Source organism: Parasteatoda tepidariorum, chromosome 3, assembly GCF_043381705.1.
Source record: "Parasteatoda tepidariorum isolate YZ-2023 chromosome 3, CAS_Ptep_4.0, whole genome shotgun sequence".
Taxonomy (NCBI): domain Eukaryota; kingdom Metazoa; phylum Arthropoda; class Arachnida; order Araneae; family Theridiidae; genus Parasteatoda; species Parasteatoda tepidariorum.
Window position 1 is genome coordinate 81,733,078 of NC_092206.1, and position 19,172 is coordinate 81,752,249.

Here is a 19,172-nt window from a genome sequence, read left to right on the forward strand (position 1 = left end):
CCATGAGCCATTATGATCCTAGAACGTAAAAATCCGATCATTAGATCAAAAGTCATTTAGGGAAAACCCGGTTTTTTTCTGGCATATTGTATATTTCTATCTTCTGTTTTCGCCCAAATTCTCATTTTCAACTTGTCCATGTGTTAACGAATGCTTTTTTCCAATTATCACCCACAGAGGTATTGACCACCATGAATAATGGGTTCAAATTTTAATATCGCGATGCATTGAAAATAATATATCACCATATTTTCTTCATTAATCTGATGTTTGCATTGGTATCAATATTTTTGTCACCCCAATAAAATGTAGCAACACTCACAATAATGTTGCTTTCAATAGTTATAGCTTTGTATACTATTACAATTTTATGATTTTCGGTGCACCCATGTATATTATCAGTAGCCGGTGACCTTTGCAAATCATTTGCTGAAGAACTTGCCTTCTTAGTACCAATAACCGATAAGTTCGATTTTTTTTTTATAAAGTTTTATGATATTTTCATTTAGAAGATAATTATATAAAGTTTGAGACTCTAATTTTCTCTAAAGTTTGAGACTAAATTTCGTGATCAGAAAAGATGTGAACAATTAACTATTATTAATAATAGTTGGTGCTAAGATGCTTTAGTATTAGAATTTAATAAATTTAAATCAATGAAGTTGAAATGCCATTAAGATGAATAAAACGAAGCATATTTATGTTTAATATTACCGCTGACGGTTCTATTTATTTCGATAGTTTTATATATGTTTTCTCGCATAAATATCTACTGATTTGCACATTAAATTCCTCGTTTTCATTTATATTTTTACTTCCTTTTTCACAAGGATTCTTTAAATCTATATTAAGAGCGTTATTTTAGGACATCCCACATAAGCTTAAACCTATTCTTTAAAGATGGTTTTTCCAAATCATCTTTCGAATTATTTCGAAGTTTTCATATATCCCTAAAATGTTGAAAATAAATTTCGTGTTTAGCTCATTTTGTTCTTCTGTAATTGAATAGAAAATTTCTAAAAACTTGTTACTAGCAAAAATTACTTAAATAATAATAATAATAATACGCTTTCCAAGACATAGCAAGTTTATTATGAATCAAAAATTATACAACAAACATTTCTAACATCTCTGATTTCATAATCATTAGAATTCACATTTAAAATATATGGCCTCGAGGAAAAAAAATTTCATGAGGATGATTATGATCTGCCGTGTTGCTGATATTCAAAAGCAAGTGCGCTTCTGGTACATCATATTGCCAATCATTTTCTCATTCATATTTTTCCTCATTTATGCTTCTAGTAAAATAAAATAAATTTATGTGAATAAAATATAATAAATAGTAAAATAAAAAGATGAAAAGTGCTAAACCAAATTATAAATTTAAAGTGAAATAGTAATAGCGCCAAAGTAGCTGTATGATGTGTAATTTAAAATTATCGGAAATAAAATAAGAAAAATAGAAAATAAAAGTAAACACCATTACAAGTACTGCTAGTTTTCAAAAGCAAAATCTACCACCATTGAGAAGATTCTATTTCGAGAAAGGGGTTGATTGGTTGATACGCTGTGATACATATTATCTGCAATGTCAAGCGTGTACAGCAAAATGAAGAACTTACGATTATTTTTTCTGAAATATCCAGCGACCTTCAAATACGTGTAAATGGTCGGAACAAACTTCTTGATCGAGCTACGGTGGCCTCTGGGGTGACCTAGGTACGAATCCCAGGGATGGTTGGTTGATACAAACTCTGCACCAGGCTCACACTGACCACAGTATCGAATTAAAATATCCTCAATGGTAAACAGATCTTGGATTAGAATAACCTTTCCGTCGGGCTAACCGTGGGAGATTATTTAATTTTCTTTTCAATACAACGCAAATGTGGGTTAGTTAAATAAAAAAGCTAGTTTGATCCAATGTGCGATCCAGAGCCGTATCGAATTAGATAAAATATAATTCTTTCTCCTCTACTTCTTTTATTTAACTAAGATTTATTATTTGTTTATGTATTTTATTGTAACCGTGATATTTATTTTGATTTGTGTACCTGGCAACTTCGATGCATAATTAGTTTGTTTATTTTCCACGTGACTTTGTGTCCATCTTTGTGTTAAGTCTCTGTGTAAATATATAGTGAAAAAAATTTAAATCTTCGTGAAAGAATCTTTACGTAAGAATATAGATTGCGTCACTTAAGAGAATTGATACTTGAAGGGTTTGGCTTACTCGAAACAGAATGGAAGTAACAGTTGTTAAAGCAAACAAATTTCAGGTTTCAGCAATCAATCAGGATCGAGATACCCCCCCCCCTACGTCACTTGAAGGTACCCCATTCTTACATTAAATTTTTTAAAACTAACATTAAACTGACTAACTTTGCTAATTAAATTAGGAAATATTTGATATGTTAAGTAAATCTCATGGAACAAAACTTCCCAGTATTGATTCTTGATTAAGTTTTTTTTTAAATTAACATAAAAATTAATAATTATGCTAATTAAACTCAGAAACAATTTTGATACGTAGAATAAAGCCAGTTGGACAGAGCATTCATATATTTATTTACATTCTTTTAACATTAAACTCAAAAACTATGTTAAATGAGCTCGGAAATATTTTATATGTTTCATGAGCAAAAAACACATAAAATATTTGCGAAACAAAACTTGAAAACGTGAGTTCTTGAAAAACATAGTGAACTACTACATACAAAATCAACAAACATCTAATTTGCTTACAAAATTTTTAAAAAAAACATTTTTTTTGAACTACTTACGCATTAGATATTAAATGGTGAGGGATCCCCATGGGGATCATGGGAATCATGGGTATGATGGTGTTTGCAGTTACATACACATTTACATTTTTTGCATTTCTAAACAGGAAAATAAAAAAATCTATTAATGTTTTTAAAAAATGATATTTAAAGCTAATGAGAAATGTACTTGAAGTGACACTTGCAAGTCACGCTGATNTTAACAAACAATTTTGTCAGCTTCCTATTGGTTTTGAAGATACATATTATTGGAAAAGTAAGTTCGGGGTTAAACAATTCGAAAAGATTCGCAGAAACTTTTCCAAAAGCGCGATGAATAATACAATTAGTAAAATCACATTTTAAATACTTATACAAAATTAATTTCAAACAATTTTCTGTTATATTTCGAATTTAAGTAATACATTCCTCATGCACAAGAGCACTTCTAAGATGCAGAATTAAGGGATATATCCGTATTTTAATCTGTCACGCCAACTACAACCGCTAAAGCTTCAAAGGGAATAAAAGCGTGTAATTTTTTTAAAATTTTTTAAAATAAATAAAACATGTAGAGGTTTTTTCCAGGAATGCTACGAGTTATGCGTTTAGGTTAGTCTTCTGTGATGTTTTTTTTTAATAGTTTTTTGTTAGCTATTCCCCTGAAGTTGCCAAGGCTTGGCGACTATTCTGCCGCAGAACACAATACAGAAATCTTCCAAAAAATTATGCAGGAATCGTATATATTACTCAAATCAAAAGAATTTTTAATATATATTTGTTATTATGTCCATTAAATTTAGTTTTTTAAAATGCAATTATTAAAGTTTCAGATAAAGAAAAAAAGTTTTCTATTAAAGTAACCTGATTAACCGACAATTATCTTCGTCTTTTAAATTAAGTAAAATTGAAGAAATATTCAAGGTAAAACTAGAGTTTTTGATTATTCATAACTTAAAAACTGCTTCTAAGTAGACAAAATAAATCAATATGTGATTTCAATATGTGATTACAAAGCTTAAAAACTATCTATGAATAAAAAATTAAGCCTGATTGGCCTACGGATATTTTCTATGTAAATTAAATTATTCAATTAACATATACATCCCAATAAATATTTATTTAAATAAAAAAATGTAGAGGTTTTTGCTATCTGCGGTGACTACAAGCTTTACTTACAGTTTCTTACAGTTTATCGTTACTTACAGTTATTTTTCTGCTAAAATAGTCTTTTTCTCGGTTATTTCTTAATTGTTTTACACTATTTAAATGATCCTAAATTCACTCTACTCCTAATACCGAGATCACATGATAAATTTTAAACAGTATTTTATTACTTACATATGATTGTTACTTAGAGATTTACAGCTTTTATAGTTACTTACAATTTCTTATGTAATTAACTAAGTCTTTTTCCCTGTTATTTCTTAATTATTTCACACTTACAATGATCTAAAATTCCCTCCATTTCTAACACCGAGATTGCACGATAAATATAAAGCAGTATTTTATTCTTACACATGATAGTTGATTTTAAAGGTTTTATAATCACTTATAGTTTTTTATGTACTTATTTAAGTCTTTTTCTCTGTTATTTCTTAATTTTTATCTCTATAGCATCATCAATGATTTACACTTACAATGATGTAAAATCACACTACCCCAAATATCGAGATCGCATGATAAATATAGAACAATATTTTATTGCTTACACGCGATAGTTACTTACAGTTTTACAGGTTTTTACCATTACTTACACTTTTTTATGAACTTAACCAATTCTTTTTCTCTGCTATTTCTCGATTGTTTGCATAATAGCATTAGCAATGGTTCGCACTTACAGTGATCTAACAGTAACTCTATCCTTATTACCGAGATCGCAGGATAAATACAAAACAGTATATTATAACTTACAAATGATAGTTACTTACAGTCTGACTGTTTTTATCGTGACTTGCACTTTTTCTGAACTTAACGATGTCCCAAATATGTTCAATAATGTTCATGTCTGGGAGTGGATCCAAGAGCACTCTTCTGAATTCAGACACTTCCGCTGGCCATCAAAATCCCCAGACATGAACATTATTGAACATATTTGGATGCCTTGCAACGTGATGTTCAGAAGATATCCCCACCCCCTCTTACTCCCACTGGTTTATGGGCAGCCCTGCAGGATTCATGGTGTAAATTATCTCCAGCACTACTTCACACATTGATCGAATCCATGCCACGTCGTGTTGCGGTACTTCTGCGTGCTGGCGAAGACCCTACTCGATATTAGGCAGGTATACCAGTTTTTTTGGCTCTTCAGTGTACTTACTACAGTGATCTAATAGTCACTCTATCTCTAATACCGAAATCTCAGGATAAATATAAAACAGTATTTTATTACTTACTCATGATCGTTACTTACAGTTTTTCTGGGACATTTCTTGCATTTCTTGCATTCTTTGACCGGGGGGCAGGAAGGACACTTTGTAGGATAATAAGTAGGTTTCCATATTGGAAAAAACGTTCTTCTATCCCTTGGAACTCTTTTATTTTCAAACGCAACAGTGCGATGTTCAGGATTCTTAACAGGAATTATGTTTTCACTTCTTGGCTGGCAATTATCACATGATTGAGAAGATAGCACAGGGCATGAACTGCATGGTGTACAAGTTGGACACAAAGAACATTGTTTCTCTTCTCCAAGTAAAGAACTTTCAGCTAAAAATGGTACATTTTATGCTTTTAAAAGGCAACAACTCTGAACTTTTTCAGAAAGATAGAAATTCCTTTTTCATATAAATAGACAGTACTCACACTGATAACTTTTTTTGAAGAGTATAAACTGAAGCACAAGATGTAGTAACAAACATGCGACTTGAATACATAAAATTCGGGAGATATCTTGCAATTTGAGACTCTAGAACTACTTAAATAGCTTTTAATTATCATGTATTACATTCACTTTTGATATATATTTATTTTTTAAAGCACTTTGAGTAACTACTTTAGCAATTTAAATTTAAAACGTTGTTCTTATCAGAAAAGCGAAATTTCTGAAATACTGTTTAAATTGTTGCTGGTAAAAAAAGATGCATTATTAACTAGAAAAATTTCTTTATCACGTAATGCTTTGCTCTTATAAAATCACTCTTTACCTATTCATTAAAATAAATAACTCATTATACCATAAATTATCTAAAACCAGTCATATAAAGTTAAGTTTAAAAAATTTAACAGACTTATGGAACACACCAGTGGCTCTTAAATTTTTTTACCGCAAGCATTTCCTTTTGAAAAGTTTTCCTCGATTCTAAAATTCATAATATAAACAAATAATTTTCAAATTTTATTCATAAAAATCTTTAATCAAAATTAAATTCTAAAAGCTAAATCATAAATTGATTTTCTAACATTTATTTTAAATTTCTGTTTGTGTAGATGCAATTATTTTAGCATATTTTTATTCTGTAACAAGTTAAATCTCAAACATCTGCTATAAATCATTTTTATGCAATAAATTTCCAAATAAAGCATTTTTGAAAAATATATTCTTCAAATTTATCTTCCGTAAAAAAAAAATTTTTAATTCAACAAGATAAAAATGAAATATACATGGAGGAAGCAATTCTGCACAGTTTGGTAATGACATTTTTGATTAAGAAAAAAATTCTTGCAATAAACCTAAAATATAAGGCATTTAAACCATTCATTTAATAGTTTCACCATCCATATGGTAACAGTATACCGCAAACTCGTTTTCAAAATTATAATTCTCATTACAGCACATTTAGCAAAAAATACAAAACTTGAGAATAAATTTAACCAAATAAATGGTTTTCATACCATGCTCTAAGGTTATCACATAATAAAATTACCAAATTTTACAATTCGCGATCGCAACGAACTATAGGGGGCGTTGTTGTATGAGACGCTTACCTGCGATTTCCATATGAACCGTCATTCAGTTACTCTGGAGACGTCGTTAATGTAGCGTGTAGCATTGCAACGTTCCTTCTTTAATGTGGCTTATTAAATTTAAAAAAGAAAAATGNTCCGGGGGTTGGTGAGCGCCAGCGAGCAGGGGGCGAAGCCTCCTAGTTTATTGTTAATTTTCTCAAAATCATTACTAAAGTTCTCATAGAGCTCCCATTTAGTGTTCCCATAAAGCCACAAACACTGTGAATTTTACCATATTCTGGTAGTTTTAACCATACTTTTTTTTCTCAGTGTATAAATAGCGTAACGTAATCATTTGCTATGATATAAAACATTAAAAAATAACATTTTATTATGTTGCTTTTCGTGTTTGTCAACTTGAGTTCTCTAACTGAAACTACTTTTTTTTCGTAAATTTTCAATAAGTTACTACGGTTTTCAATTTTAAAAAAAGTAAGTAGCATTTTCTTATTTCTTTTTTGTATATTGATTATTAGTAAAAATATTTAACACTATCCGAAAACAGTGTTTCCTTTATAAAGTAATACGAACCGCTGTTTGTTTTTTTACTTTTTGTCGCCGAAGTACATTTAATAAGCTTGAAAAGTATACTTTTAAACCTACTAAATATGATTAGACGAAAAAAAAATCAATTAATTTTAAAAAACGATTTTTTTTTAACTCAAACGAGAAAGTCAGACCTATCGATCTCTTCTCTTAACTTCCACGTAAACATTTTGCTTTTTAGAATGCAATTTTTCAGAACAAATTTAAACTTTTAAAATTTCAATCATGTTTGGAAATGAATTAAAAAGTTAGTCCATTCACTTTATTACTTTAATTTTTAAAATGTCAGTTATGTTTGGAAATGAGTTAAAAATTCATTTCCAAACATTATGTATTCACAGTATTACTGATTGTACGTTGAGTCACATGATACTCAACATGCTGGGTTTTAATAAAAGTTTCTAAATTTTTTGATTTCTAAATTATATTCTTATTGTAGTTTACCAAATGATGCTAGTTTCAAAATTTAAATAAAGAAGTAAAAAAAAGTTAAATGTAATAAAAGTTATAATTATGTCAAAAAAGTATTAAAGAATGTAAAAATAAGACGGTATAATAGAAAATTTTTAATAATAAATAAATAAATGCTAAGCTTTAGAGAATTTGTAATGTTTTTAATTTTTTTTTTAAATCTAAATTAAACCTTCGTAAACACCATATATCATGTCCATATTTCAAATCTTAGGCATTTTTTTCAGTTAACTATCATTTTGTAAACCATGCTTACATACATGATCCTTGCATGTTCTTCATTTTTAATTAACGTAACTAGTTACTTATAAAAGGAAAAGTTTTAGACACACTGAGGAAAAAAAGTATGGTCATAACTACTAGAATATGATTAAATTTACCTTGTTTCTGGCTCTACGGCAAAACCAAAAAGTCTACTAGTTTTTACTAAAGACTATTTAAGTTTCAATATCAGAATTATGATTCTTTTACCAGATGTGTCTTTACAATACGGTACAGTAATTTCACCAAACTTTTTTCCTCCGATTTATGTTATGCTTAAAGCATCAAAATCTAACTAGTTTTCAATTCGACACAATTGTGTTAAAATTTCTAAAATAGATCAAACTCATATTTAACTAGATTACCTTTATCTATGAATTCCAAAGAAGAAGCGCAGAAAATGAGTACCAGAATGCTGATTATAGCGGACATCTATGCTAGTGAAATTTCCCCAATTTCTGTTACAATACAAGAAAGTGATAAAAGAAAAAAGCTCAAAAAAGTACACCTTATTAAATAAAAAAACAAAATAAATAAAATTAATCCTACTTTTAAACGTATTTGGTAGATTTCTGAGAAAACCATGCTGAATCTCAAAAGCTCCATTGTTTGAGTTACCATGTATGAAATGCATTTAGCAAATTCTTAGAATACTCAATTGTAGTATTGTTAAAAGTATAATTAAGTCAAAGTATTCAGAAGAATACTTTCATTCGGATTATTTAAGACACTTTTCAATTTAAAACATCTACTAAATTTAAGGGAATTTATTTTATCGATTAACAATTACGAAACTTCAGTCCATAATTATACTCGATGTTTACTGGTACGATAGTATTCTACTACGTGCATGTTTTAAACTGAAAAAATTAAGCCTGGAAATTTAAATTACCTCTTAAGATAGCGTAATTAAAACCATCTGTTAAAATTCAATTTCTGACTTGTGTTAGCGGGTGATGGAGTGTCAAAAGATTTAAATAAAAAAACTTATACTGCTCAAAACATTTATTAGTGGTAGTAATATCAAAAAATAAAGAGTATTTTTTATGTCTTTTATAGGTTTTCAGCCACGATTTTTATTAAAAAACTCGAGATAATTAGTTATACAATTGAAGTTCAGTTAAAAAGTGCAAATAAGAAATTATATCATCTTAGTTTGATTATAAATATGCTGCACAGCGATGAAAATCCTCGTAAAAACTTATGCAGTAAACTACAGTATTCTCCGGATGCCCCCCTAACGTGGGCGGGACGGGGTTAAGCTTTGATACTTATAATTTGGGGTCAGAAATCCTAATCTGTTGAGAACATTGTATGTTTGTTCTAAGAAAGTACGTTTTTGTGTCCTATTTCGTAACTTAGAATATTGTCTGCACTAATTAATTAGTATATTTGAAGTCACCCCCTCGAAACATTAAGGATGAGTCCTAGAATATGAAGATCTGATAATTAGACCAAAAGTTATTTGGGGTCCCCCCCCCCTTGAACTATTAAAATTGAGTCCTAGAACGTGAAAATCTGATCATTAGAGAACAAAAGTTATGAAGGAAAGTCCTTTTTTTTTACTTATTTCTTTTTTATCATTATTATTATTGCGCTTTGTACGTCTCTATTCGCTGTTGTCGCCCGAACTCCCATCTTTAACTTGTTGGCGTTGCTTGTTGATGTGTTGGCGAATGCTTTTTCGAGTTATCACCTTCGCAAGCTTTGACACCCATGACTAATGAGTAAAATTTTTAATATCGTGATGCATTGTCGAATATCACGATATTTTTTTTATTAATCTGATTTCTACATTGGTATCAATATTTTTGCTACCTAAATAAAATGTAGCAACACTTACAATAATATTGTGTTCAATAATTCACGCGTTGTATAGCACTTACGATTTCCGATACACCGATGTATAATATCAGTAGCCGGTGACCTTTACAAATCATTTGTTGACGAGCTTGCCTTCTTAGTACCAATAACCGATAAATTCTGATTTTTTTTATCAACTTTTATGATATTTTCATTTAATAAAGGATAATTATGTAAAGTTTGAGAGTTTAAATTTTGTGATCTGGAAAGATATGAGCAATTAATTATTATTAATGTGTGTTATAATGTTTTAGTATTAGAATTTTATAAATTTAAAATTTGAAGTTGAAATACCGTTTGAACGAATAAAAAGAAGCATATTTAAGTTTAATTACAACTGACGGTGATATTTACTTCGATAACTTATATTTCGATAGCTATGTGTTTTTCTTGAATATATATCTACTAATTTGATCATTAAATTCCACGCTTACATTTATATTTTCACTTCATTTTTCACAAGGATTTTTTAAATCTATATTAAGACCGTTATATTTGGGCACCCTGCATAAGTTTAAATCTATTCCTTAAAGATGGTTTTTCCAAATCATCTATCGAATTATTTCAAAGTTTTCATATATACCTAAAATGTTACTAGTGAAGTTTGTGTTAAACTGATTTTGTTCTTCGGTAGATGAATAGAAAATTTCAAAAAACTTATTAACAGCAAAAATCACTCACATAATAATAATAATACGCTTTCCAAAACATAGCAAGTTTATTATATATCAAAAATTATACAATAAACATCTCTGATTTCAAAATCATTCACATTTAAAATATATGGGCTCGAAGGAAAACAAATATTCATGAGGATGGCTATGATCTACCCTGTTGCTGATATTCAGAAGCAAGTGTACTTCAGGTACATCAGATTACCATTCATTTTCTCATTTAGATTTTTTCCCTATTTATACTTCTAATAAAATAAAATAAATTTGTATGAATATGATAAAATAAATAGCAAAAGAAAATGGAGAAAAGTGCTACACAAATATAAATTTAAAGTAAAATAATAATAGCGCCAAAGCAGCTACATGATGTATTATTTAAAATTATCGGAAAAAAATTTTAAAAAAAGAGAAAATAAAAGTAAACACCTTCACAAGTACTGCTAGTTTTCAAAAGCAAAATCTACCATTATTGAGACGATTCTATTTCGAGAATGGGTTGATTGGCTGATACGCTGTGATGTATATTTTCTGCAATGTCAAGCGTGTACAGCAAAATAAAGAACTTACGATCTTTTTTTTTCTGATATATCCAGTGACCTACAAATACGTGTGAATGATCGGGACGAAATTCTCGATTAAACTACGATGGCCTCTGGAGTGACCTAGGTACGAATCCCAGGGGTGACTGGTTCATACAAACTCTGCACCAGACTCACACTGACCACAATATTAAAGTTAAATATCCTCAATGGTAAACAGATCTTGGATTAGAATACACTTGCCATCGGGTTAATCGTGGTAGGTTATCTAATTTTCCTTTCAATACGACGCAAATGCGGGTTAGTTCAATCAAAAAGCTAGTTTGATCCAATGTGCGATCCAGAGCCGTATCGCACATCGAATTAGTTAAAATATAATTCTTTCTCCTCTACTTCTTTTATTTAACTAAGATTTATTATCTGTTTATGTATTTTATTGTAACCGTGATATTTATTTTGTTTTGTGTATCTGGCAATTTTGATGCATAATTAGTTTGTTTATGTTCCACGTGACTTTGTGCCTATCTCTGTGTTAAGTCTATGTGTAAAAATGTAGTGAGAAAATTTAAATCTTTGTGAAAGAATCTTTGCGTAAGAATATAGAATGTGTCACTTAAGAGAATTGATACTTGACGGGTTTGGCTTGCTTGAAATAGAATGGAAATAAAAGTTGCTAACGCAAACAAATGTCAGGTTTCAACGATCAATCAAGATCGAGATAACCACATTACGTCACTTACAGGTATCCCATTCTAACATCAAAATTTTTAAAACTAGCATTAAACTGAATAACTTTGCTAATTTAACTTGGAAATATTTGTTATGTTAAGTCAAGCTCAAGCTCATGGAACAAAACTTTACAATATTAATTCTTAATTAAGTTTTTTTTTAAATTAACATCAAAATTAATAATTATGTTAGTTAAACTCAGAAACAATTTTGATACGTAGAATAAAGCCAGTTGGACAAAGCAATTCTAATATTTTTTTACATTCTTTTAACATCAATCTGAATAACTATGTTAAATAAACTGGGAAATATTTTATATGTTTCATGAACATAAAACATATAAAATATTTACGAAGCAAAACTTAAAAACATGAGTTCTTTAAAAACATGATGAACTACTACATACAAAATCATTTGCTTACAAAATTTTAAAAACAAAAAATTAACAACTTACGCATTAGATATGGTGAGGGATCCCCATGGGTATGATGGTGATAACGGTGTTTGCATCTACATTTACATTTACATTTTTTGCATTTCTAAGCAAGAAAATAAAAAATACTATTAATGTTTTTATAAAAAAGCTCACAAGAAATATACCTGAAGTGCTACTTGCAAATCAAGCTGATTTTTTATACAGTTAGTTTTTTTTTTTTTTTTTTNTTCGATAAATTATACAATTAGTAAAATCACATTTTAGATACTTATACAAAATTTATTTCAAACAATTTTCTGTTAGATTTCGAATTTAAGTAATACATTACTCATGCACAAGAGCACTTCTAAGATGCAGAATTAAGGGATATATCCGTCCAACTACAACCGCTAAAGCTCCTAAGGGAATTAAAACTTTTAGTTTTTTTTTTTAAGTAAATAAAACATGTGGAAATTTGCACAGGTATGGTTACGAGTTATTTTTTTTTTTAGTTAATCCTATTCTGTGATATTTTTTTTTCTTCTTCTTTAATAGTTTTTTGTGAGCTATTCTCCAGAAGTTACCAAGACTTGGCGATTATTCTGCCACAGAACGTAATACGGAAGTCTTCCCAAAAATTATGCAGGAACTTTCGTGTTCATTACTCAAAAAAAAAGAATTTTTGATATACATTTGTTATTTCATCCATTAAATTTAGTCTTTTAAAATGCAATTAGTAAAATTTCTGATAAAGGAAAAAAGTTTTCTATTAAAGTAACCTTATTAACCGACAATTCTCTTCGTCTTTTAAATGAAGTAAAACTGAAGAAATATTCAAGGGAAAAATAGAGTTTTTGATTATTCAGAACTTAAAAACTGCTTCTAAGTAGACAAAATAAATAAATATTTAATTTCAAAACTTAAAAACTATCTATGGATAAAAAATTAAGCCTGATTGGCCTACGAATATTTTCTATGTAAATTAAATTATTCAATTAACATGTACATCCCAATAAATATTTATTTAAATAAAAAAAATTTAGAGGTTTTTGCCCTCTATGGTGACTACAAGCTTTACTTGCAGTTTTACAATTTTTTATTGTTACTTACAGCTTTTTATCTGTTAAAATATTCTTTTTCTTGGTTATTTCTTAATTATTTTGCTCTTACAATGATCTAAAATTCACTCTAACCCTAATACCAAGATCACGTGATAAATTTTAAGCACTATTTTATTACTTACATATGGTTGTTACTTACAGATTTACAGTTTTTATAGTTACTTACATTTTCTTATGTTCTTAAGTACGTCTTTTTCTCTGTTATTTCTTAATTATTTCACACTTACAATAATCTAAAATTCTCTCTATTCCTAATACCGAGATTGCACGATAAATATAAAGCAGTATTCTATTCTTACACATGATCGTTACTTGCAGATTCGCAATTTTTATAGCTACTTACAATTTTTTATGTACTTAACTAAGTCTTTTTTTCTGTTATTTCGTAATTTTTATCATCAATGATTTACATTTGCAATGATCTAAAAGTCGCTCTACCCTCTAATATCGAAATCGTATGATAAATATAAAACAGTATTTTATTCCTTACACATGATCGTTTACTTACAGTTTTACAGGTTTTCATCGTTACTTGCTCTTTTTTATGAACTTAACCAACTCTTTTTCTCTGTTATTTATTAAATGTTGGCATTATGGCATAAGCAAATCTTACTACAGCAATCTAATAATCACTCTATCCCTAATACCGAAATCTCATGATAAATATAAACCAGTGTTTTATTACTTACTCATGATCGTTACTTACTGTTTTTCTGGGACATTTCTTGCATTTCTTACATTCTTTGACCGGACAGGGAGAACATTTTTTAGGATAATTTGAATGAGAAGGTTTCCAAATTGGAAAAAGGAACCTTTTTCCTCTCCTTCGATCTCCTTCATTTTCAAACGCAACAGTGCGATGTTCAGGATTCTTAACAGGAATTGTGTTTTCACTTCTTGGCTGGCAATTATCACATGATTGAGAAGATAGCACAGGGCATGAACTGCATGGTGTACAAGTTGGACACGAAGAACATTGTTTCTCTTCTCCAAGTAAAGAGCTTTCGGCTAAAAATTATACATTTTATACTTTTTAAAAGCAAGAACTCAGAACTTTTTTAAAATCATAGAAATTTCTTTTTCACATAAATAGACAGTGTTCACTCTGATAACTTTTTCCGATGTGTATAAACTGAAGCACAAGAAGTAATAACAAGCATGCGACTTGAATAGATAAAATTCGGGAGATATCTTGCAATTTGAGACTCTAGAACTACTTAAATAGCTTTTAATTATCATATATTACATTCACTTTTAATATATCATTTATTTTTTTAAAACGCTTTGAGCAACTAATTTAACAATTTAAATTTAAAACATTGTTTTTATCAGAAAAACGAAATTTCTGAAATACTGTTTAAACTGTAGCAGGTAAAAGAATGCATACACTAGAAAAATCTGTTTATCACTTAATGTTTTGATTTTATGAAATCGATCTTTACCTAGTCGTTGGAATAAATTACTCTTTATACCATAAAATATCTAAAACCAGGCATATAAAGTTAAGTTTAAAAAATGTAACTGACTTATGGAACAAACCAGTGGCTCTTAAATTTTTTTTACCGCAAGCGTTTTCTTTTGAAAACTATTCCACGATTCTAAAACTTAAAATATAAAAAAATAATTTTCAAAATTCATAGAACTTTTTAAAAAAAAATTAAATCGCAAAAACTAAATCATAAATCAATTTTTCGAGCAATTATTTTCAATTTCTGTTTGTGCAGATGCAATTATTTTAACATATTATTATTCCGTAACAAGTTAAATCCCCAAACGTCAGATATAAATCCATTTTCATGCAATAAATTTCCTAATAAAGCATTTTTGAAAAATACTCGTAAATCCTTCAAATTTAACTTCCGTAAATTTTTTTTAACTCAGCCAGATAAAAATGAAATATACATGGAGAAAATTCTGTAAAATATGGTAATGACATTTTTGATTAAGAAAGCAATTCTTGCAATAAACCTAAAATATACGGTATTTAAAACATTCATTTCATAGTTTTTCCGTTCATATGGTAACAGTATACGCAAACTAGTTTTCAAAATTATAATTCTCCTTACAGCACATTTAGCAAAAATTAGAAAACTTGAAAACAAATTTAACCAAATAAATAGTTTTCATACCATGCTCTAAGGTTATCGCTTAATTATCAAATTTTACAATATTTGCATTTTATCAAATATTATAAAACCATATTTGATGCTAATTTTGTCAAAATCATTACCAAAGTTCTCTTAGAGCTCCCATTTAGTGTTCCCAAAAAGCCACAAAGACGGTGATTGTTACCATATCCTGGTAGTTTTAACCATACTTTTTTTCTCACAGTATAAATAGCGTAACGTAATCATTTGCTATGATATAAAATAGAGAAAATAAAACTTTTTTTTTCATGTCTTTCAGATTTGTCAACTGCAACTTGTATTAGTGTTCTCTAACTGAAACCATCTCTTTTTTTCATAAATTTTCAATAAGTTTTATTGTTTACTTCGCTTTTCAAATAAAATAAAGTAAGTAGCATTTTTTTATTTCGTTTTTGTGCATTGCTTATCAGTAAAAGTATTTAAATGCTATCCGAAAGCAGTGTTTCTTTTATAAGTTATTACGAATCGCTGTTTTTTTTATTTATAATAAGCTTTATAAATTTAAAAAGTATACTTAGAATACATTTAATAAGTTTAAAAAGTATACTTTTAAACCTACTAAATCTGATTGGACGAAAAAAATCAACTAATTTTGAATAACGAACTTTTTAAACTAAAACAAGTACAACAGTTTTTAACAGTTTGTACAATCGATGTCCTTTTTTAACTTCCACGTAAACATTTTGCTTTTTAGAGTGCAATTTTTCCGAACAAATTTAAACTTTTAAAATTTCAGTTATGTTTGGAAATGAATTAAAAAGTTAGTCCATTCACAGTATTACTCTTATTTTTAAAATGTCAGTTATGTTTGGAATTGAATTAAAAAGTTAGTCCATTCACAGTATTATTTTAATTTTTAAAATATTAGTTATGTTTAGAAATGAATTAAAAAGTTATTCCATTCGCAGTGTTACAAACTGAACGTAACTTAACATGCTTAGCTAACATGATAAGTTGAGTTATATGATACTTAACATGCTTGGTTTTAATAAAAGTTTCTAAATTTGATGATTTCTAAATTAGATTCTTATTGTAGTTTACCATGTAATGTTGTTTTCAGAAATTTAAGTAAATACTTAAAAACAAAATTAAATGTACTAAAAATTATAATTATGTCAAAAAAATATTAAAGAATGTAAAAATAAGTTAGTATAGTAGTAATTTCTTAATAATAAATCAATAAATCCTAAACTTTAGATAATTTGTAATTTTTCTTTCAGTTTTTTTTTAAAAAATCTCTAGATTAAACCTTTATAAACGCGCCCATATTTCAAATCTTAGGGATTTTTTTTCAATTAAGTATCATTTTGAAAGTCATGCTTACATACATGTTGCTTACAAACGTAGCATATTTGTTGTGGAGAAGCATTAACAACAATTTTAAAATAAAAAAACATGAAAGAGAAAAAATATAAAACATGTAATATGCCGCTAATCTCCATTTTAAATTAATGTAACTAGTTACTTATTAAAGAAAAAGTATTAGACACACTGAGGAAAAAAAGTATGGTCAAAACTATTAGAATATGATTAAATTTACCTTGTTTTTAGCTCAATGGGAAAATCACAAAGCCTTGTAATTTTTACCGAAGTGCGTTGGTAATGATTTTGGTAAAATGGACAATGAAGTTTCATAATATGTGTTAAATTTTGGTAATTTTATCATGATACATGACATAAAAATCATTTATACGGTTACATTTACTTTTAAGTTTTGTGTTTTTTTATTAAATAACTTTGGAATTCATTTTGGAATTTAATATTAAGAACAATAATTTTGGAAACCCGAATTTCTGGTAAACTCTTACTATATGAATAAATCTTAGTACCGCCTATTTAAGTTTCAATACCAGAATTCTGATTCTTTTACCAGATCTGTCTTTACATTACGGTACAATAATTTTCTCAGATTTCTTTTTCTCCGATTTATGTTATGTTTAAAGCCTCAAAATCTAACTAGTTTTCAATTCAACACAATTGTGTTGAAATTTCTAACATAGATCAAATCCATATTTAACTGCATTACCTTTATCTATGAATTCCAGAGAAGAAACGCAGAAAATGAGGACCAAACTACTGATTATTGCGGACATCTGTGCTAGTGAAATCTCCCCAATTTTTGTTTCAATACAAGAAAGTGTTAAAAGAACAAAGTTCAAAAAAGTACACCTTATTAAATAAAAAAAACAAAATAAATAAAATTATTCCTAATTTTAAATGTATTTGGGAGATTTCTAAGAAAACCATTCTGAATCTCAAAAACCCTATTGTTTGCGATGCCATAAATAATATAAAGTGTATTTAATAAATTCTTAGAATACTCAATTGTAGTATTGTTAAAATTATGATTAAGTCAAGGTATTTAGAAGAATATTTTGATTCGGATTATTTAAGACACTTTTCAATTTAAAACATCTACTAAATTTAAGGGAATTTATTTTATCGATTAACAATTACAAAACTTCAGTCCATCATTATACTCGATGTTTACAGGTACGATAATATTCTACTACGTGCATGTTTTAAACTGAAAAAATTAAGCCTGGTAATTTAAATTACCTCTTAAGATAGCGTAATTAAAACCATCTGTTAAAATTCAATTTCTGACTTGTGTTAGCGGGTGATGGAGAGTCAAAAGATTTAAATAAAAATACATATACTGCTCAAAACATTTATTAGTGATAGTAATATCAAAAGATAAAATGTATCTCTTATATTTTTTATAGGGTTTCAGCCATGTTTTTTATTGAAAAGCTCGAGATATTTAGTTAGAGTCAGTGAAAAAGTGTAAATAAAAAATTGTATCATCTTTATTTGATTGTAAATAAGCTGCACATTGATAAAAATCCTAGTAAAAGCTTAAGTAGTAAAAGCCCACAACCTCAAAAAGTGATTACTATCATGCAATGAAAATATCATGCACTTTGCTTTGTTATGAAGATAAAACCTGATAAATTTCTTATATATTTCTTGTTTAATAAGCAGATGTCAAAATAAGAAACTGAAAAAGCGATGATATCAAGGAATGTCAACCCCGGATAAAAATTCTTGATCTCTTGCTTTAAATGTACAAGGCGCATCCAGAAAGTAAGTTTCCCTATTTTTTTAAAAATAAGAACTCCCACTTTCAGGAACATATTTATTGGCAACAAGTACAGCAATGTTTCAGCTATTTTTCAACATATCCACCACCTGAATTGAGACACTTGTCGTATCGTGTGATCAACTTTTGTAACCCCCTGTCGTAGAACTCTGTCGCCTGTGAATGGAACCGGTGTGTGACAGACGGCTTCAGCTCTTCGTCGTTGCCAAAACGCACACCGGAGGACAGGAATTTCTTGAGGTGTAAGAAAACGTGAAAATCGCTGGGAGCAAGATCATTGTTATGGAGGAACACAACGCATGCAGTAAGCATTCCACGCCTCTTGTTTTGAATTGCACGTCGCAATTTCCGCAGTGTTTCGCAGTAACGGTCAGCGTTTATTGTTTCACCACGTGGATGGAAGTCAATGAGCAGAATGCCCTTCCTGTCCCAGAACACCGTGCACATCACTTTCTGTGCCGACAGCGTCCTAAGCGTTGAATTTTGTGTTCCGGAGTAAGGTTTTTCGGCAGGCGCTGGTTCCATTCACAGGCGGCAGAGTTCTACGACAGACGGATACAAAAGTTGATCCCACGATACTACAAGTGTCT

General features: G+C 28.8%; 1 protein-coding gene across 2 annotated transcripts; it reads right to left on the reverse strand.

Annotated features, from left to right (window-relative positions):
• Positions 1–1,075: 1,075 nt before the first annotated feature.
• On the reverse strand, positions 1,076–17,635 carry LOC107449826 (uncharacterized). Of its 2 annotated transcripts, none has more exons than XM_071179311.1 (4): positions 17,506–17,635; positions 5,179–5,474; positions 2,787–2,885; positions 1,076–1,301 (listed from the first exon to the last, which is right to left on the reverse strand). In XM_071179311.1, the coding sequence occupies exons 1-3, from the start codon at positions 17,570–17,572 to the stop codon at positions 2,790–2,792; spliced, it is 459 nt and encodes a 152-aa protein (XP_071035412.1). In that variant the 5' UTR covers positions 17,573–17,635; the 3' UTR covers positions 1,076–1,301; positions 2,787–2,789. The 2 variants fall into 2 exon arrangements, with proteins under 2 accessions (XP_071035412.1, XP_021004431.2); XM_021148772.3 differs by lacking the exons at positions 1,076–1,301; positions 2,787–2,885; positions 5,179–5,474 and adding exons at positions 10,560–10,773; positions 12,251–12,335; positions 14,039–14,340.
• Between the last annotated feature and the right edge of the window lie 1,537 nt (positions 17,636–19,172).

Coding starts and splice junctions, on each gene's coding strand:
- LOC107449826 (XM_021148772.3), bottom strand. CDS start 17,572: ATGTCCGCAATAATCAGTAGTTTGGTCCTCATTTTCTGCGTTTCTTCT. Junction 14,341..17,505: donor TCTGGAATTCATAGATAAAG/GTAATGCAGTTA, acceptor TATAATTTTTAG/CCGAAAGCTCTTTACTTGGA. Junction 12,336..14,038: donor AGAAATGTCCCAGAAAAACA/GTAAGTAACGAT, acceptor TTTCTTGCTTAG/AAATGCAAAAAATGTAAATG.